This window comes from Lepisma saccharinum, chromosome 2 (assembly GCF_977018435.1).
Source record: "Lepisma saccharinum chromosome 2, izLepSacc3.1, whole genome shotgun sequence".
Lineage (NCBI taxonomy): Eukaryota > Metazoa > Arthropoda > Insecta > Zygentoma > Lepismatidae > Lepisma > Lepisma saccharinum.
Genome location: NC_139230.1, coordinates 108,846,242 through 108,868,235, shown reverse-complemented (window position 1 = coordinate 108,868,235; position 21,994 = coordinate 108,846,242). Strand labels below are relative to the sequence as shown.

The 21,994-nt window shown below is 39.3% G+C and overlaps 1 protein-coding gene across 1 annotated transcript in view; it reads left to right on the top strand.

Annotated features, from left to right (window-relative positions):
* LOC145983594 (KICSTOR complex protein SZT2-like) overlaps positions 1 to 21,994 on the top strand; it is a 605,385-nt gene that overhangs the window by 474,769 nt on the left and 108,622 nt on the right. The window contains exon 27 of the mRNA XM_083116658.1: positions 20,846 to 21,076. Within this exon, the coding sequence (XP_082972784.1) occupies positions 20,846 to 21,076 (231 nt within the window). The remainder of the gene's footprint in view (positions 1 to 20,845; positions 21,077 to 21,994) is intronic.

Sequence of the window (21,994 nt, the reverse complement as noted above, 5' to 3'; positions counted from 1 at the left end):
ATGGCGAAAAATGGAGCATGTAAAATGGACGGACAAGGTAAGAAACGAAGCCGTACTGAAAAGAGTTGGTGAAAAAAGATCTATACTGGAGACCATCAAGAAGAGGAAAAGAAACTGGTTAGGACACTAAGAAGGAACTGCCTGCTAAGAGATGCCTTGGAGGGAATGGTTGAAGGAAGAAAAGTCCGTGGAAGAAAGAGATATCAGCTTATGGATGATATTAAATTAACTGGGTCGTATGCTATTACGAAGCGTAAGGCAGAGAACAGGGAAAGCTGGAGATTGCAGTGAAAAACCTGCCAATTAGGCAGAAAACAATAAATGAAAAATGAATCGCTATTAAGCTAAAAAAGGGAAAACAGCAACTCAGAAGAATACAAATTACAACAATCAAGCATAAACCACCCAGCAATATACGTGTTTCTGTCTGAATATAGATAACTTCACTTTGGAATCAAATGTACATGTATCTCGACCCCCACCCCCCTTGCATTTTCTTTAAAGCAATTCACGGGTTTGCTTGTGAAACTGTACCCCATACAGTGGTATGTCAAGGATTTTCATAAGGGAGGCTGATGCCTTCATTTTAAAGGAATGCTGTGTCAAAGGGATGAGAGGTATGGATGGCCCAACCAACACCTGCTCTGGCACACTAATGACACTAGAAGATTAAAAGCATTCTTTCTTGTAGATGGAATTAGGAAATAATGTGAAAATGAAAAGAAGAAGAGCATTGATCCGTTCAGTGCTTTTGTAAGGGGTCTGTGAGAGAAGCTACCTCTGGATAGGTGACCCCAGTGTCTTTGAAGTAACTACCCGATAAATATGATATGAAAGGATAGATGAAAAAAAGTTTCTATATTTCCAGGACTTTTTACTACATTACCATGAATTTTGAGTAGCTGATTTTATTTCCTTTGAACGTACATGTACGAAAATTTGTTTTGTACTGGAGTGTTGCTCGTACGTAAGAACATGAAATAGGTGAAAAATCTTCAACGGAATTGCCCAGGTACGATTTATCTCAGTGCCGCCAACTGTGGAGCTCAAGACCACTCAGCAATTTGTCTCGTATTGATATTATATTTTAGAAATAAAGTCCCAGCATTTAACAAAACAAAGATTTTCATAATTACAACATACCCTTAAAGAATTCTCACAACTTAATTACTGCTCATAATAATCTATTAGATTTTCAATTTGATACTTGTCAGTGTTCTATATTATTAACACTGCTCGTGGTCATATCGTCATTATGAAAATAAGGGAGAACAAGAGCTTAGGGCATGTGTTATGTGTAGGGTCCAGGACTTTACGTCCTATAATACTGTAAAATATGTATGTAATTATGTCATAAAAAATGTAAAATGTTAGAAAATGCAGAAATATTCCCTGTAAAACTAAATATATGCACGACAGTACTTTCAAATTTCTCATTATTCGGGGAAGATGGATTAAGGTGGGGTATTAAATAAAGACAGAATTCCTTTAACCGAAGAATGTGGTGGGAAAATATAGGAAATATCGTGAGGATCACTGCCATTATTCTAAGCAAGGACAGAGTATACACCAGTGACGTGTACTGAGGTGTAGCTAGTCTAGCAGAGATAGATCAATCAATCTCACGTCTCTAATTATTTTCAAATCACAATATTTATTATCTTGAAGCCTCAGTTCATATGCAACGCTTCTTTACACGCGCTTCTAGTCCCTCGATGTGATCAGCTGGCAAGGCTGGATACCCTAGCTGGCTCTTCTTCCGCCTTACCAGATCCAGGTATAGACAACCGGCCGAAGGGAAAGAGAAGATTTCTGCCTGTACCTCCCTTGCCGCCTCGCCGCCCTCTCCAATGGTTGAAAGTCCGTGGTTTCAGGTCCTCTAGTCTATCTCCTATAGGACAGATAGGGGATTGGTTTCCCTTCGATTCCTTTGTAAATCCTCTAAAGAACTCAGGGGAAAATTTTCTGCAGTACTTATGTTCTCTGTATTTACACAACCTTTTAAACGTTGTTCAATATGTATTATTAGAGGCACATATTTTTGGTAAATAAAAAAGCAAAATTTCGGTACAAAAACTGAGTCAATTTCAGGTTCAAAAGCGGTAAATGAAATAAAATATCGGTGTTATAGCGGTGAAAAATTGGATGAAAAGTGGTATGTAAAAAGACATTTAGGTTTTAAAATTGCGAATATAATCCTAAATTTGATTTAAAAACTACACTTATTCCACAGAATTAACATTTCACTTCTAATAGCACATTTATGTAGTTATCAGAGTATTAATTTATTTCTGTGTAAAGGAGTCCATTTTTGCTTCTCCAATATTAACAGCAGAATTAATCAATTTTCCGGGAATTGCATAACTCTCAGGATAATTCAGACCTCAGAAGGTGTCGTGTCGGTGAATAAACCCTAAATTTCGTGTTTAAGAGTTAATTTCGCTTTTTGCAGTTCATTTCGCATTATTTTGTGACAAAACATGGTCACAAAATGCATCTTACACCTTTCAAAAACATGAAAAATTAACACTACAATGTGTTTTTTCAAATTTTGTTTTTTCGTCAAAAACGAAATATGCATGCCCCTATGTATTATGTATAATATGGGATGTACGTAGTTTTATTTGTATATGAATGGGAACGTACTTGTATTATGTGAAGACAAAAGTGTTATGGTTTCTTTTCTTTTTTTCAAATATGGAATATAGAATGATTAAATAACAAATATTTGCTCACGCTCTCTCTCGCTCTCGTTTTAGTAGAGTTTTATTTAAATATACAAATAATTTGGCCTACAATAAAAAATGGGTAAGCTAAACAATCATAAATACGAATGTATTAATTTGGGCAAGTAAACTCGCGTTCTAATTGTTGTTGTTGGTTTGGTTTATTTTACTTCACCTTTCTGCCACATTTCGTTATCGCGAAAATGAGGATGAGTGATGATATAATGAAATTGATGAAGGGACCTAACAAAGAACAATTCAGGCCGGGATTCGAACCCGTGACGAGCGCGCATTCTTGTTCGTAGGTGTTGTACTCTGCAGTGAATACTGAAATAATTTGGAATGAAAAATGTATCCCAGAACTAAAAAAGACAAATGAATATTTTTGAAGAAACTACAAAAAAGTATGTTTTGTTAACTGTTCATCCCCTCTAATATATTTATTTTTTGCCACCTTCCATCATTTTTTCTAGCTGTATAGATTTAATGGCGATTAGTAGCTAACGAGCTTATGGAAGTGATTGCACGAGGGACAATCATAAACAGAGAACTCTGGACTCCTGATTTCACAGTGCCCTGCAGATGCACTGGGAGGAAATTATTTGTATTTTCTTTTCCTTTCTTTAGCGTTGCTTTTCCATCACTTTACCTAACTTATACCATGAAGATGAACGTTGATTAAATTAAACGGATGAGAAGTGGTTACAAATGAACACTCATGCACAGGCCAGGGCTCGAGCCCGGATCCTTCAGTGACGAGATCGTGAGATGGAGAAATTAGGGAAATCAAACAATGCAATTTTTTTTGGAAAAACGTTAATCATATACAAATACGGTGTTTCAAAAATCCAATTGAAATTTACGTACCACTGAGTAAATATACAGTTTGCTTTACCGATACCCAAGTATCCGAATAGTTAGAGCTTTCCACTCATCCTTGTTGTCGGCGGACCTCCGTGGAGGAGTGCAAGTGCCCCGGATCGGTACCAGGTGGAGGAACATAGTAGTTCGGATCCCACTTTAAACTGTGGGTCCAGTCCCGATTAGCTTTTATGTACATAAAGTGGACTTAAACACCAAATCAACCAACCGCGGGGGAGTGATTATCACTGCACGCTATGACACCAGGAGTGGCGGGTTCGAACCCCTACATCGGCATGTGTGTTTTCTGTGTTTGTCTCTTCATTAATTGTATTGTACCATCTTCGCGATTAACCAAATGTGACAGCCACGCTAAGTAGCATAAATCAAATCATTGATTGATTGTTTAATTTGGTTTGTTTTACTTCGCTTTTCCTACACTTTTGGCTAATCGTCAAGATGGTACGATAAAATTGATGAAGGAACAAACACAAATAACACCCATGGCGAAGTAAGGGTTCGAACCCGGGATCTCTGGCTTAATAGTCAAATCAACATGATGTGGATTTTCGAAAGTGGGTGGGATTAACACGCGCTTCTTTTCAATAGTCCTTCCTCATTTTGCAATCCTTTCCTTTCTTTGACGTTCTAGTTTTAGGAATACTGGACCCTAAAGGGGGGAGGGGGATTATGACCCACAACAACCTCCCTGGGCACGCCACTGATTGCTACCCCAAGTGTCGATATCACCGAAGGACACTGGTATACACACTGGCTCCAACGAAAAATATCTTGAAACTTCTGTATTCGATTGCCGATAGAGAAGGGGCTGTAATGTACAAAATGCTGTTTTCGCTTTTGACTGATTGTTGTGAGAAGCGAGAAAAAGGTAAACAAACGAGAACAATTGACACTTGTTTACTGTGAGTCTTGTGCATGCACAACAATGACAGAGTACATTCTTTCCTCAATAATGTTCGCACGGCTATCAACTGCCGCGGGATAAAAGAAATCGGTGGTGGGGGTATTATTGTTCTGTATTAGTTGGAAAGAAAAAACCGCATCTTCTTTTAATTTCTTTGTCCTTAATTTAATTATACTTCCATCGATAATATAAACTATCCGTTGCGTTAAAGGTACGAAGAATAAATTATAAAATAACCGATTATGTGCAAGACAATTACGAAATTATACAGAAATATGTCTTCTTATGAGAAAATTGAAGAAATACGTTGTAAAGACGCGAAATTGGTAAAATATGTTAAAATATGCCTTAGTCAAGTTTGTCTATTTCGGCTGATTTTCATCAGATAAGCGTAGATGAGTATTCCATTCGATGCCAAATAAAAAATATGTTATAACTAGAGGGCGGATTTTGCATATTTGCATATTTTATTCCGGTCCTCTAATTAATATGCAACCCGGTTCTAAAGTTCTTTCAGAGCATTCCGAACCGAAGTAGGGGGTTTTTAAAGTGCATATAAATGCATATTTAAGGTGTTCGTGCATATTTACTGCGTAAGCGCATATAAATGCATATTACGTGAAAAAATCATTAAATTGATAGTTTTTTTTTTTAAATATATTTGTTTACTTGGTTAATGTTTCGTCTGTGGAGTGTTTCTGAGAGTAAAATTTTCAAGCACAGGTGTTCGAAAACCCCTGTTTATGGGCTGCAGGGCAGACGGTCCCCCCTCCCTCGCGCATACCTGGCAAATGACACAGAGAACAAACACATGCATTTCCTCCCCCGGCCTTCTTCAATGGCCTATATAAGGCAACGGAGATTTTTGCTTGTAAACAGTCTGTACTACCTTGAATTAGTGTAGTTTGCATTGTGTGAAGATGCGGAAGGAAAAATCATTCAAGATCGTTTTACTAAAACAGTGGATTATAGGAGAGTGAAAGTTCTGCTACAAGGTGAATTAACAGAACTATTACAAGATCTCATGCCAGAGGACATAGCTGCATTGAAATATTGTCCAGTGACAAGTTGTAGTGTGGAGCGCACCTTTTCTTCATACAAGGATATACTAACTGATAAACGGAAAAAAAATCACTAAAATTTAGAGATATGTTGTAGTGCACTGCAATTTACATAAATTCAAAACTACTTAACGATTTTCGTTATATTGTGTTTAACAACTGGAAATAGTAAATTCAATTCCATACAAGATTTTGCAACCGTACTTGACATGGAAGCTGTTGTTAATTCGTCTATACCTTCAATGGTCACTACGTGTGTGGTACTTTAAAAAATAAATGTATTTCGAGGAATTTTTTTGTGCCTATATTTTTCCTTTAGTGCATAATTTGCATACTTGAGTGCATATTTTACTTGTTTTTAGTGCATAGATGCATGCATATTTTCCACTTTTTTAGTGCATATTGATCCGCACACTAGTTATAACAATAAAGTCACGGGAGTTATGTGTTGTATAAATTTTGTAAAACAAATATCAAGAATACAGCCCACCATAGGAGTGTGCAAAAGGGGGGGGGCAGTTGTCCCTTAATACTGCCGATTATAAATTTAGTGTAGAGGAATCTTATCGACAATATTATACTACTAAAGAAAAATGAAATATCTTCATGTCAATGAGAGTTCCAAGCAATTACGTTATTTACTATGTAATTGGACTTTCCCACTTTATCCTCTAACAAATTTATTGTCATTAACATTCCGGAAAATTTCTTGTTTTTAGCACTCCTTCATACTTAGGTGGTTGAATGATTCTGATACTACGTCAAATGCGACATATACATTTATTTTTCTAAAATTCTGCAGATCAGTGGCAACGATTAGTGGACAAGGGGGCAGTTGCCCCTCTACTTTTTGCACCCGGAACATTGCCTCTTGGAGCTAAGCCTTGTCTACTAAGAAAAAGTAAACTTTCCTTGCACCCCCAAGTTTTGGCATCCAATCACCGGCACCATTGACGTCCGGAAGGAGGAGCAAGGCAGGCCAACGCCCCACTGTAAAATGAATGTCCACCTTAAATTATATGTATTTCACACATAATTTCATTCAGACACACTAATTTTTGTTAATTATTATAAGGGCATTGAAGAATCATTGCTAATGCGCATAATTAAATTTATAAATATATTATTATCAAAACCTAGAATTATCATGGTTGTTCAATGGTGCTGATGTAAGAAAATTAATGGAAAATTGAAAACACAGTTTGCGGAGGAACGTACTATATGAATACTTCTGAGAATTGAGTGCAAAAATAATCACTCAGTTGTACGCTGTGTGTCAGACTTTGAATGTGAGCGACTGTGCTGTTTATGCTCAGGTTGGGAGAGGGGGTGTCTATCGATGACTTAATTTTTTCCCGTTACTTTGGATCATAATTGCAACTCTACAATTATATATCTCATTGCAATACCACCATAGCATTGCTGGTCACATCTAATACTCCAACAGCTTTTCGCCTACCACCGTGGCAGAGTGGCTAGCGTATCACGCTCTGACGCCAGGTTCGAATCCCGGTCTGGACATGAGTGTTCTTTGTAAGTGTTTTTCATCAATCATCTGCATCGTCACGATTACATGATTAGCCAAAAGTGGCTGAAAAGTGACGTAAACTAATCCAACCGCATTTTCGGCCCTTCTCTTTGTTCCACATTTTAGGATCTCCCCCAGCCCTAAAAAAAACCTGGGTATTGGTCCTTGATATAGAATGAGGTTTTAATTTCCCCGACTGGATTTTTATCAAGGCTCTAGCCCCCCCCTCCCCCTTAATCGGAGTGTCTGCCCACTCTTATGCAGCCCACAGACGAAGTACACGTAACGAAAAACAAACACCGCTTCAAATGCCCTGGCTGTAGCTTGATCAGATAAAACAAGGGAGGGGGACTTTCAGGCGGCAAGGCTTTGATCAAAGGTGAGAAGCCGCGATGGAAACAACCAGCCAAACTCTTCAATAACGGTATAGGTGGGGGGTTATGTTACGATTGTTGTGTGGCAGCTAATGTCTCCGAGAAATCTAGTTACAAAGGAAGCCTGCAAATTTACTTTGTCAGTAATCCATGAATCATTGTCACTGTAGTGCGGTGCAAATGTTTGCGTCTTTCTATTTCATGCAATATCTCAAAACCCAGAGTATTTGAGTAGTGCAAAAGGTGTGACGAAGTTTAGCATTAATATGGCAGTTAATTAATTAAGGAGAGGACGTTTCACGAAAAAACACCTTGCGACGCCAAGGAGTTCACATTTAAGCTGATTTTATGCATCTGTTGTGAAGGCGGGGGGGGGGTGGCTAGTGCTGCATTCATAACTCTTACGAGTTTAACTCCATGAGTACATGTAATTTGTCCACTTAATTTTTCCTGGAAATTGTTTCTGTGTTTAAGTGTGATTTTAAGCCCACTTTAAGTAAAAACTATTGAAATTAAGAAATTAATGTATTTTCACCAAAAGTGATTCTGATATCCACAAATTACTTATGTGCATTATTGTATATTTCTTTTATTTTAAAACTGACATGAAACACTGATTTTTGTCAATCACACAATTTAAATAAATCAAACTGATTTATACAACCTTGAAATTTTGTAAGCATACCATGCAATTAGTCATGTAAAGGCTTGCTCAAAATTGTAAATGACTATTTACGTTAATGGTTTTTATATTTTTCTTCACGAGTAGCTTGGAGAGAGAAAAGGAAACATTGGGAACTTCTCTGTACTTGCATTTAAATTGCGCACATAGGCATGGACATGAAAACTTGAAAGAGAGAATGCTTCCTTTACCAAGGAATCTTTCGAATTTTAAGCCAAGACCTCTCCCCGATGGCGCAGTGGTAATCGTCACCTTGTAATCAGGGGGTTCTGAGTTCGATACATGCTGTTTCGGATACCACTTTAAACTGTAAGACTAGACCTGATTAGAATTTCTGTGCATAAAGTGGACTGAAAACAAAAACTCAAACTCATTTTAAGCTGATAACCGCGATGATGGGAACACGAGCAATCGGATTTCATTACATTATTAATCACGGAACTCCGTAAATTGTTACTTAGAAAACAAACAAATGTTTGAAAAAGTGGAAAGTATAATTTCCCTTTGCATTATGAAAAATTTCCATTTATCCAAGGAAAAACTAAAACACCATCACAAAACTTTATGAAGAAAATACGGTTTTCCCAAGTAAGAACTTTGAAATATGTAATTATGAAAAACTGATAATTCATGCCTCCATTCAGCTTGATTTTAATATGCAACGACTGTATCTTCAAATATGTCTACTTTTTCGATCCCTTTTCACCAACGGCGGCGCCAGAATTATTCATCTAGGGTTGCTGAGGGGTTGCAGAAAGAAAGTTAGGGGGTGCGATTCTGAAAATAAGGAAAACATGAAACACGCATGCAACCTGTCAACACTGAGGGAGCCCGGTGCCAATAGTGTGGAGGGGAGGGGAGGGGAGGGATAAGGACAGTTTACTTTCCCTTGGTAGATAAAGGTTTAGCACAGTTCAGGGGCAAAAATAGCAAAAAGCGAAGGGCAACTGCATCCCTAATCGCCGCTACTGATTAACATAAATTACTGAGTGAAATTAAAATATATGTGTGAAGTATATAACTTAAGACTGACATTCATTTTCCAGGGATGCTACCCCCCCACCCTGTGCCCTCCCCCTGGACGTCCATGATGATATGTATTAAGTCTTCTACTCCAAGAAAGTGGTCATACCATGCAGTGTAAACATTCAGATACACGTTGAACAAAGTAGTGAAATACAAAATAAATCCATCCTGCTCTTAAAAAGACAATTTTTGAACCTTCTCAGTGTAACCAATGAAGGCACCGTCTGCCACAAGACAAAACGCGAAGGGCACAGGAACTGTGTCATCTTTAAAATCCCATCTGCAGCACTATCCCCAACAACGAACTGTAAAATTTCTTCGTGAACATTGGGCAACTTCCTAACAGTCTTTGAAAAAGCTTGAAATGGTACGTTTACTGGACATTTTTCGTGGAACAAATACATAGAACGTATTAAGAAGAAAACTACCCTTCATGTTACAACTCGCATTAAATAATTTCCAGAGCACGACCTGGTGAGGTGATATTTTAAAAGCACCTGAATTTTTTGCTCCAGTGGAAGGAAGAACAAGTAGGCGGAAAACAAACCGTTTATGAACAATGCAAAAAAGAAAAAACATAACTCACATTAATCTATAGCCAATTATCAAAAACCACGAACAGACCACTTGAAGAAACAAAAGAAGAAAAAAATGATAACGACAATGCTGACGAAAGAAGAAAAACGACCGCTGATCTTTACAAATTCTGCCGCAAGTACAGAAAAGTATTGGTACCTCTTTCAGTGCTTGCCTGTTGCATACAATAATAACCTATCATTCGGCGCTCAATATGACACAGTGGCGTACGCAAGGGGGGGTTACCCCCCCTTGAGCTTTTGAAATATTATGGAATATGCTGTAGAAAAAATTAAAAATGGCTAATTTATCACAGTCAAAGATCTGCGACAGTAGTAGTAGTAATAATAATAATAATAATAATAATAATAATAATAATTTGAATTATTATTCCCATGCAGCATGAAGAGAAAAACAACATTCCAAACACAATCTAAGCGGTCGCAAAGTTCAATTTTGCAATTTCTTTTGCAAAAAGTCGCGCAGTGACTCTCGCGAGAATTGTGAAAATTCCTTGATTCGTCGCAGTGTGCCGACCTTATTGCAAACGTCTTCTCTGAACTGATTTCGCATCCCCTTGTGAACTCTCAAGTGATGCTGAGTCTACATCCACATCATTAAATAATGTTGAAGAAGTGCTTTGTGAATCACCTAGAAGTGATAAATGTGTTGGAATGTCTATTAACTTACTTTTCAACGAAAACATAGACTCAGTGGAATTTAGCAACATGTATTCTCGCGCTTCATCATCATCCTGGGCGAGTTCCATAGGTAAAGGTAATGTAAATTCTCCCGTGCATATAGCACCGTGCCATGAAGGCACACGTAGTGGTGTGGTGGGCCCCAAAGATTCTCGATCTCAAACTATTTTGCAGGTGATGTGATCAGCACCATGCTCCGGCAGCCTTCATCCCCCAGGCTCCCAGGGTTGCTCTCAGGTACCCATTGCTATGAGGCTGGGTGCGGAGACAAGGCTGGATAAATTCCAACCGATTCCGGGAATCGAACCCGGATATCCCACGAAGTTGTCAGACTAGACCAGCGCGGCTCCTTGAATGAGTTTCATATTTCGATTATTTCAATAAATTTAATATATTTGCTTGTTCTTATGGATTTTCTTCACACTTTAAATGTCTGACTTATCATATACAAATAACCGTTGACTAGACAATTATTTTGTAACAAAGAAACAAAAGAAATGTAATTTTGTTCTATTTCTTTCATAAATAGCATCTGCAATAGTAATAACTATTATTAGTAATTAAATTAATTAATTAATTATAATAATAATTAATTTATTATTATTATTATTAATTAATTAAATAAAGTATAATAAAACAATGGTAATGTGAATTTGTAGAAAGTTTTCGAAATAACACCCCCCTTGATGAAATCCTGCGTACGCTACTGATATGACATGACATAATATTACATATTAATGTTAGTGTTATCAGTTGAACGTAGGGTGTGCTGAAGGGGGTGCGGAAGAAAATTAAGGGGTGCGCAAGCACTCACTCGCGCACCCCTGGCGCCGCCCCCTTTTCACCTAAAATCTTGTCTGAATTCTTCTGCCCTGAGGGAAGTTTGCCTTCGCATAGCAACACTAAACTGCAACAATGATATATACCAGTAGGATGGGTGAAAGAAAACATTGCTTAAATGCTCATCTCTTTCCTGGCGACAGGAACCTACCTACCTTTAAACGTGAAAGTTTAAACCCCCTCGCCACACTGTAATGGACGTATCCTGAAAGGCTGGCCTTCGTGGCGGATGATGGTTAGCACAGCACGCTACGTCGCCAGGGGTCTCGGCGTTCGAATCCCGCGGCCTCGTCATGGGTGTGTGAGGAGTGTCCCTTCATCAATTTAATTGTATCGCCACTCATCCTGGCACAAGAGCGAAGGGAAATAAACAAAATCACGAATCCTGAAGTTCGAATTGCTTTGTAATTTTGTGTGCATACTTCTTTCCAACGGTAAGGGACTAAGGGTATAAAATATATAGGATCACAGTTAGTCCAGTGGCTAGTGAGAAAACTCTAGGAAGGAATCTCTTCACTTACGCCAACAGCATTTACAGCATGCCATCACAGGTCGGACAACCCTAAGCCTGCGTTCGATTGGTTTTATTTTTAGAAAACAAGTGTTTAACAATTAACAATATTGATCTTTTTAGGTTGCACCGTGTCCTCAACGATTGTAAAGGTCGAAACTTCTCGACACTCACTCTCTTTTTCTTCAGTTATTTTCGTTGTTTTTAATCTCTTGGGGTGACGATGAGAATGCATTTACGAGTGTACAATGGGACAAACACAACTACGTATACACTCTCATGCCTCGCACAAAATAAAAAATAAAATTAAAGGGATTCTTCTTTCGCGCCAATAAGTGCTCCTTGATAGCTTTGTAACGACTGGGGCATCCAAGGAGACTAACTTTCCATTTTAGACCGTCAATTTAGGTTTTAATCTTGCAAAAATTGTGTGAATCTGAAAATTTATACATCTGTTCTATTTGATGTCAAAACAACATATCAACAGTCCTGAAGCCCATCCTGAAATTCCAGGCGGTGGTCAACTTGGGATGCTGAATGCTGGAGAAGTGCAAGTTATCACTGGAATGGACGTTATGTGCAAGCAGCTAAACCCGCGGCTTTGAAATAGGGCTCCACCGAAAGAGAAATAAGCGGGCTTTAACTATGACTACACATATTGTCTTCCAGGACCGCACAAAAGGAACAAAAACTACCAAAGTCGATTTTTTTTTTCTATTTATCATTCTTGACGCTTTGATATCGCAGATGTCGAGAAGACACTCCTATAAAAGGTTTTCATCAAGCTTTAAACTTTCCGTTGACATCTTTGTAGACCATGTGCAGAATTGTTACGCCACGGGATGTATTAAGCTCGTGTATTATTCTGGAAAAAAAAATCAAGAGGCTACTTCTCTGATATATGCAGCAATTATGCTAGTGAAATAAAAATCAGGTGCAGAGAAACAAGAGGGAATATTCTTTTCTGGGTATTACGTCGCATTAAAACAGTGAAATTCATTTAATTAACATTTTTGTTGTGCCTATTTGTGGCACGGTGGCTCAGTCGGTAACGCGTCTGACAACCATGCTAAAGGTCCCGGGTTCGATCCCCGGCCGGTTCAAATCCGGGAACTTTTCTAACGATGGAAGCGGCCCCGGCGCCCACCCAGCGTCGAATAACATGGGTACCTGGGGGAAACCCTGGGGGGTAAAGGCGGTCAGGGGCGTAATGCTGATCACATCACCCCCACTCACGACCGGATCAAGAAAGTGTGGGGCGTTACCCCCACACCCCCTATACGCCTTCATGGCATGGTGCTAAGCACAGGGGAGCACTTTACCTTTTTACTTTTTTTGCCTTTTTGTGGCGAAGAGTTTTTGACAGCAGGGAATCTAAATTGTGAACACGTTTTCATGCAAAATATAAATGAATTGTCAATAATTCAGGCATTTATATACATCGATAATACAGCCTGTAATTCTTGTTTACAAAGAAAGTTACTTCATCATTGTTTGAACAACTAATTTTTTAGGTATTCATGAATTCTAAATGAGTGATATTACACTTTACTAAAGCTGACGCCAATTATAGTCTAGTCAAGGACACTCGCTTTCGGAGTTTCCCCTTGCCTCCTCCACACCCCTGGCCCTGTAGGGTTGCCTCGCTTGTTCTAAGATGTTCAGTTGACACTTTGCACCTTGTACAGTCAGGGACACTTCTGAATTATAACAATACCATTGACTTTCAAATAAATCATTACAACCTACAAGTGTCCGTGACCGTACTCTTGCGGTTGGTTTCATTTTCGATGTTGTTTGTGAAAGGGCTATTTGGTTATCTATTTAGTATTAGTACAGTAGCTGCGATTAGGAGGGGGCGAGGGGGGGGGCTGTTGCCCCCTCACTTCTCGCCACTCTTGCCCTCACACTATGCTAAATCTTATCTACAAAGGGAAATATACTGTTTTTGCCACCCCCCCCCAAGTTTTGGTATCTTGCCCCCTGGTTTTGGAACCCAATCGTCGCCACTGAGTATTGAGGATTGAGGAGCAGCATCTTACGTGTGGAACATTAGCCGGTGGAAGTGAAGCGTCCCGAAAGGACACTAGGAAGCAAAATAAAATAATCATTGCAAAGGTTAATAAGATTTTGAAGGATCTTGCAGACAACGAAAAATTTAGAAAGCTACATTTGCTTCAATGCGGTCCCTACAAAGATCAGCGGCTGCTGTATCTTTTCCGTCAGCATTGTTGTTAAGAATTGTTTCTTCTTTTTTGTCGCTTTCGATAATTACCTGTAGCTTCATGCATTCTATATTTTTAACATCGTACTCCATACATTTCATTCCGTATCCCTTCCGCACTCCTAGATGACTAATCGTCTGCCGCCGTTGTTACAGAGATAGAGAGAGAGTGAGTGTGTTGATTCTTACTGTGGAAGAGACGAATATAATGTTTTGTAGAATTACGGGAAATATTTGCATCCGCAGTAAGTAAATGAAGCCTGGCAAAAGCCACAAGTAGCGAGCGCGCAAGATCAATGCGCAGCAAAATTCGTTCAAATGAACCATAAAATATAGCTGACATCTTACGCTAATAACGTTGTAGCCTATTTGTTTTCAAAATTAATTTGAATATTTTATTACAAACTTTTGTCAATGAAAGTGTATAGGTGATCAATTAGAATGCAAGTTATAGTTCTTGTCTAATGTTACGGCGGGCGCTCTACATTCTGCCAAGAGAAGTGGGGATCGAGGAAGCGACCAACCCAGCGCGATAAGAAATGCAGCAGCAGTGTTGTCAACTCTAGCGAGAAGTCGCTAAACCTGGCGGATTTGTAATGCTAGTTGGCGACAAAAGACGTGAAAAAGTGACGAGCGACTTTTCTGGCTACTTCGTGTGCTCTTTAGCAACTAATCTGGAGAATTCACAAAATATATGCGTAGGTACGTCTAAATACCGTTTCATAGTTATTAAATAAGTAAACACCCTCGCAATTCGCTTCTGATGCGCAAAGAGAAACCGAAGCAAAGCGTAACCCCTTTTCCAGTAAGGTTTGTGATGTTTGTAAACATCACTGCTCACAGCTCATTGTTATCCGATACTCCTCCTGGCTCCGTTGCGGCTGAGTTATTATAAAACAGAACGTTTGACTTCGCGGTCGCGTCGTGCGTGGGTTCAGATTGTAGTTTTTTGTGTAGTGTGTGGTGACAAAGGAAGTGCTAGTGTAAATTATAAAGTTTGTGTGTGGATTTGTGCGCAGACCAGGACAGGGTAGTGTCCAGTATGGGAAAACCGCAATACAAGCAACATTGCTGGAAAGAGTGGGGAAAACTCTACAAATGGTTGGCCCCTGTCGATAGTGACACGGCGAAAGCGTACTGTAAATACTCCAAAGTAGAACTATCTGTATGCCAAAGCTACTGATCTGGAAAAAAAACTTTCGGAAACACAGAAACATAAAGTCAGATTTGGTTACTTCTGTTCTGCAAAACAGCAGAAAAACAGTTCAAACCGGAAAATTTAAATACTTCTAGTGCTGAAGCTGGTGTAGCTTTATTCATTGCAGAACACTGTTCTTTGCTAACCGTGAATCACTTGTCCGAATTATGTATGAAAAGGTTTGGTGACAGCTGCAGTGCAGCATGCATTCGTCTGCATAAAACCAAGTGCACAGAAATAATAAACAACGTTCTTGCAATGCATTTCCTCGTTGATGTAGTATCTGACATCGGTAATCAGTGTGAAGTGCAGCGTTCAGAGGAAGAGGAAAGTAACGAGGAAATATTTTTATAGGCAAGTACTAGATTTTTTCACCTTTTTGCTATTTTTTAAAAGTACATTTGATTTAGCGACTTTTTCTAGAGCATTTACATTTCATTTAGCTACTTTCTAGTGGATTTTCTAAGGACTTTTAACGACTTTTACGTTCAAGTTGTTGGCAACACTGTGCAGCAGCCTTGTGTTAGTAAGCTGCTGTAGTATGAGGTGCGTGAAGCACCTCCTCCCGCGACGTCGTAAGTCTAGGCGCATACGCTGTGGTCGGGTTGGTCTGCTGAATTTTCCTCGCTTCCCACCTTTCTTGCCAGCATATAGATCGTTTGCCGTAAGAGTAGACAACAGCTATAATTTACGTTTTATTTGATCGCGTATAAATCTTTCAGTTGAAATTGTTGCTTATTAAAGAACTGTAGGTAGATGGTGTGACCTTGACTGGATTATTTTGGTGGCGTCGGCTTTAGGAGAATGTTTTACTTTTATTAATTTCATCATATCATCACTCATCCCTATCTTCTCAAATGAGCCAAAAGTGGCACAAAAAACGAAGTAAAATAAAGCAAATCAATCAATCAGTGTGTCGAGACCACCTCTCCATCGTTCGACAAGAGTTTGTGTAATACCCAGACACAGGGCGATACTGTCTCGAACCCTTGAAAATATTGCTCACATGCACAGGTTCGGATTTGAAAACTATCTTGAATCAAATCGCTCTAAGTGGCAGCTTACAAATGGTTAGTGGTTATGCAGAAAAAGATAAATTCGAAATTAGGTTTCTGTCCGAAATCAGGATTCTCCTGGGCCGAGACCGAGTGGAACACCCTGTATTTCATATATACATTTCATTCATTCTCTCATCTGATCATCTTCTAGGTCAACGTGACGGTACACATATTTTATGTTAAATAAATAAATATAAGTAAATATCAACATGACTTAACGGTGTTCCAATGGAAGTGAAGAAAATTCAACCATGGCTTAAATGTCCAGAATTAAGATATATTTTAAAACAGTTTTATCTAGACATCCCAACTGACAATACTAACAGCGATCAGCCTCCAACGCATTACAATATCCATCGAAATAATAGTATCTGATGCCATGCAATGGTGGTGGTAGATGCACATTGCAAGGTGGTTCGATTTCCACTTTAAACTGTAGGTCCAGTCCCGATTAGCCTTTCTGTGCATAAAGCGGTGTTAAGAACTAACCCAAACAAGTAACAAGTCCATGTGATGAAAATTCAAATATATTCTTTTTATAAAAATAATTTTTCATTCTACCACAATTTAGTCTATCTCCCTAAGATACAACTCCCCATTTATTTCCTTTTATTTCCCACACACCTCATTAAATCACAAAATCAATAAGTGTCTTTTTTATGTTTCTAGAGTAATACAGGATATAATTGTAAAGATTAGTGAGAATACCAGGTAGGAATGTGTTCTGTACATTTCGCAGGGGGAGCAGTTGCCCCCCTGCCCCCCCTCTAGCTACGGGCCTGCATTTATTTCCTTTCACCTTACGTCGACTAATTGCGTGAGGTATAAAATGGCCACCGTACGTTCCTCGCCTGTCGTACCGCTTGCACCGTTACTAAGCCATCCGAAACCAGCTTGTTCCACCCCTTTTGGCGCGGAGACGCTCTCGTACATTGTTGCAACATTTATTCCCATATGATTTGGTATGGAGGGCGGTGCTTGGGTTGCGGCGTGATCGACGGCAGATTACTGACAGCTGGCGCAGCCAATGGGGGCCGAGTTATGACCGTCAAACACAGCGCGCGCTTCGAATGAACTGCCAATCATCATGTAGTTCCTCTCTATTCACGTTTTACGAACACTATTGTGTTTAGTTGGTTCCTCGCTTCGGGGTTTGGTGCTTGTGGCTTCCTCTTACATAACGTTTCGTCAACGCAGTGTGTGACCTAAGAAATAACAAATGAATAACGATTCCTCGCAATACTCTTAAGTTTGCACCTTCCTCTCTTGGGGGTGCTGTGCTTGTCCGCACATTCTTTGTCAATATCTCAACTTCCATGGAGTGTATAGCAGCCACACCCAGATTCCTGCTATCCTCGGGAGTAGCTCTATTACGTGTAAAAATCTCAGTCTAATCAGAGCACTTTTAAAACTTCCTCGCTTTGGCGTGAAAAGTCCAGCTTCCTCTTAATGGAGGGTGGGAAAACAGGGGTGTGTGTGTGTGTGTGTGTGTGTGTCATAGAACATCACTACTTCCAAGCATAAACTTGATGTGGCTCTTACAGAAACATCTGTTTTTGGAGTGGAACGATCACGAAAAGGTTTACACTGGCCTCCCCGATGGCGCAGAGGTAGCGTCATTGCCTTGTAATCAATGTGTCCCGGGTTCGATACCCGGTGGAGGCACATGGTGGTTCGGATTCAACTTTAAACTGTAGGTCCAGTCCCGATTAGCCTTACTTAAGTGGACTTAAAACACTAAATCAACCAACCAACGAAAAGGGTTACCGTTTCTTTACAAATCTTCAATTAATGTAAAATTTAGTATAAAAACATAATTTTGACTGACTTGCTAACTTGAGATTTAAAGACAAATTATTACTTCGAATTCTTCATTAACAATAACAAAAGTGAAATAAAATATTGAATAAAATTCTTGCCTTCGCTGAGAACCAAATTAGAGATGTACAGGTTAGGAAAGGGGAGGGAGAATTTCCTGGCTTCTTCCCCTTCAATGTGAACGGTGCCTACTACGTTCTACATTCCATTCAAAATTTCTTCTTAGTTTCAGATATATTTTGCATCCCCTATAGCATAATGGTAAAGGTGACCCTTGTAATTTAAAATGTCCTGAGTTTGGTATCCAGTGGATGCCTAATAGTTAGTTCAACCCCACTATAAATGTAGATCGAGTCCCGATTAGTCTATCTGTATACAAAGTAACAAACTCAAACAATTAGCATAGGGTTGGTGGCAGCTGGTGTAGTGAGAGAGCCCCCTCTGCTCAATCAAAATTAGGAAACAAAAACTTTTCAGTCAGTAAAAACATCGTGGTACGTGCATTAAAATTTTGGTTTCAATTACATATTCGACGTCGATCTATTCTTAAAACGCCAATCAGAATAAGGGATCAGCACTTATGTATATTTTGTCCCGCAGTCACGTGGCCGTGGGGGGGGGGGGGAGGCTAAAGACCGTTCCGAAATCCTACAAATGAGTAATTAAAATAGGGTATAGCAGTGATTAATTTTACTTACATTAAACATCTTGTACAATAACTTGTAATATACTGAGAAATTCATCTTCAGGGGTTCTATTCCCCACTTTTTCGCCCTTAGATGGCAGCTGCTGATAAGGGATGAGCCTTCTCCCTGAAATAAAATTCTGGCTACGGGCCTGCTGTTCTGCGTCGTGACTGTATGGTCCAATTCATCATGCTTTGGGCTCCGTCTACGGGACGCGCACAGATTCGAGTCTCCTGGGGGAAACGTAACAACAACTTTTCTCCTGAGATTTCGGCCTATGTATTGGACCGGTTGCCACGGTTGGACTGGGAGTGAGGCCGGCAGTCGGTAGGTGGGCCCTGGCCCTATGGGGCTGTAGCACCATGGGTTTACTTACGTATATTGGCATAGCCATGTGTGGGTCCACAGAAGCTCGGCCTCTCCTCGAAATTCTGTCACTTTATTTTGACCAATTCACTGGGAATTTTTTAAGAGTACTTTGTAACACGTATAGTGCTGATCTTGAAGATCATACTATAATTAGTTGGACTGAAATTTCACTTGGGAAGCAATCAATTAACATTGGGAAAAATCACAATAGGAGAGAGCAACTCATGTGATGCAGGAACTTGTTAAATGCAACTGGTCATATGTTTCCACAGGGGATTCACATCACCACTGAGAGTTTGTCCCCACCTTTGGCCGATTAGCCAGCCCCCATGGCGGAGTGGTTCTCTCATTTCGCTATGATGCCAGTGGTCCCGGGTTTGAATCTGGTCTGGGCAAACGTGTCCTTTGTGAGCGTCTCTTCATCAGTTTCATCATATCATCATTAGCCAAGAGTGGCAGAAAGGCGAAGTAAAATAAACAAAATCAATCAACCTTGGCCGATTAAAGCTGCTGTGCACTCCAACGATGAGAACTGTGCAAAGGGACTTAATTCAGATCATAACAAAGAAAACTACTTTTGTAAGTTCAATATTAAACTATTGTTTCCTGACATCTTTGTTACTACTGTACATTTTGTTACATTGTTTTGTCCGTCTTTCTCCTTTTCAGTTTTTTATATGTTATTACGCATGTCCACATTTCCTATTTTTAAATTCCAGGTAGTTTTGCTCCTGCCCATCTCTAATTATTATAGGGACTCTATTTGCTAATAGTTGAAGTAATAATTGTTACTAATTTTTGCTTTATTATTATTATATCGATTTTGTATAAAAAACACCCCCTTCAAAAAAATTACTTTCTTTCAACTGATATTCTCTACCTCCTTCTTTACTCTCAATTGATAATTCCAACCTCAACAAGAAAATTCAACGTAACTGTAGTAGCCACTGTAATCAACCAAATTTATTCAATCAAAACTTCAGTGATGAAGGTTCTGTCTTGGGAGCCTGCCACTCTTCTCGCTCCATGCAAGAGTCAGCCAGCAAGCAGTGAAATGCGAATTACTTTGCCAGTGGAGAAATTGTAGCCTCCAAAACCAGAATGAAAAGAAACAGGTCGGTACCCTTTTCCTGGAAACCTCACTGCGGGAGTCACGGAGGAGGGGAGGGGATGATGAAGGGAGAAAGGTTCTCTGGCCTCTGGTTTAGGACAGCCGAAAAGAATCCCTAGTCCCTTGATATGTCGCTAGGTGTGTCTGTATCGCATCGGGCCAGAAAACTACTTTCATGCCAACCTCCAGGCCACTCTTAAGAATTACGCATACACTGATCAATCTTGATGGTACATTTCAACACTACATATTTTAAGAACTGTTTGTCATTATTTTTTAATCTAATTAGCTGAACAAATCAAATCTTCTATGTTGTAATTTGAGCTGGAGAATCATAATGTGTGGTATATTTGTTATAGCTGTTTGCTGTATTCTATTTGTTTCTTCCTAACCCTAATTAGTAGAAGCTTCACTATTAAGCATTGTAAACTCTTCCACCCTTTGATTTATGGGGGGGGGGGAGATTTGTTGTATCGTTCATGCAAGCAAGAATATTTATATTATACATTCTTTTGTATTTACATATTTACATATCTTTCTTCATGCGAAGTAAAATTTATTTATTTGTAGCTCCTTCACTACACAAAATGATGAGTTGGGAATCACGTGAACAGGACAGCATTGCTACAGGCGATGATGCTTGCACATCATCTTTGTCTGGTGTTGATTCTGCTAGTGTAAATGGCCTCCATGATGAAGTTGTAGAAGAGGTTTCACCACTTTTTCTTCACCTTACATGCTCGGTACACTCCAAAGGAAGTGTAGGAAGTTGCTCTGTGTTTGATCTTCCAACATGTTTAGGTAAGATGAATGAAATATTTCAGAATCATATTGTTAATAATATTCCTGGTAACAAATACGAGGGTCATTCGGAAAGTAAATTTAGTTTGGGTATAAAAGAAACACCAGGACATTGTAAGAGTTTTTATTATATACAACTGAAATAGACAACTCTAAGCTATTTTTCTACATAAGCACCTTTTCTATTGAGACACTTATCATATCGGCAAACAAGGTTTACAATACCCATGTCAAAGAAATCTGCCGCCTGTTCATTCAACCATGTAGTAATACTGTCCTTGAGCACCTGGTCATTGTTGAAATGCTGTGCCCCTAGCCACTTCTTCATTTGTGGAAAGAGGTGATAATCGCTAAGAGCCAAATCTGAGCTGTAAGGAGGGTGGTCAAACAATTCCCACTGAAAATGTTGGAGAAGGTCCTTGGTTCGAGCAGCAGTATGTGGGTGAGCGTTCATGCATGAGAACAATGCCAGAACTCAACATGCCACGTCAGCTGTTTTGAATTGCTAGTCGCAATTTCTTCAAGGTTTCACAATACACTTGGGCCTTGATTGTTGTGCCTCATTCCAGGAACTCCACCAACAGTATCCCTTTTCTATCCCAAAACACAGTTGCTGAAGGACAGTGTTACTGCATGGCTGAATGCACAGGCGGCAGATTTCTTTGACATGGGTATTGTAAACCTTGTTCGCCAATATGATAAGTGTCTCAACAGAAACGGTGCTTATGTAGAAAAATAGCTTAGAGTTGTCTATTTTAGTTGTATATAATAAAAACTCTCACAATGTCCTGGTGTTTCTTTTATACCCAAACGGAAGTTACTTTCCGAATGATCCTCGTATTATGTATCTTTTCTTGATCTTCTATTTTGTGGAAATTGTTTCTATTTTAGCACATATTAATTGAAACTTTAGTGAAC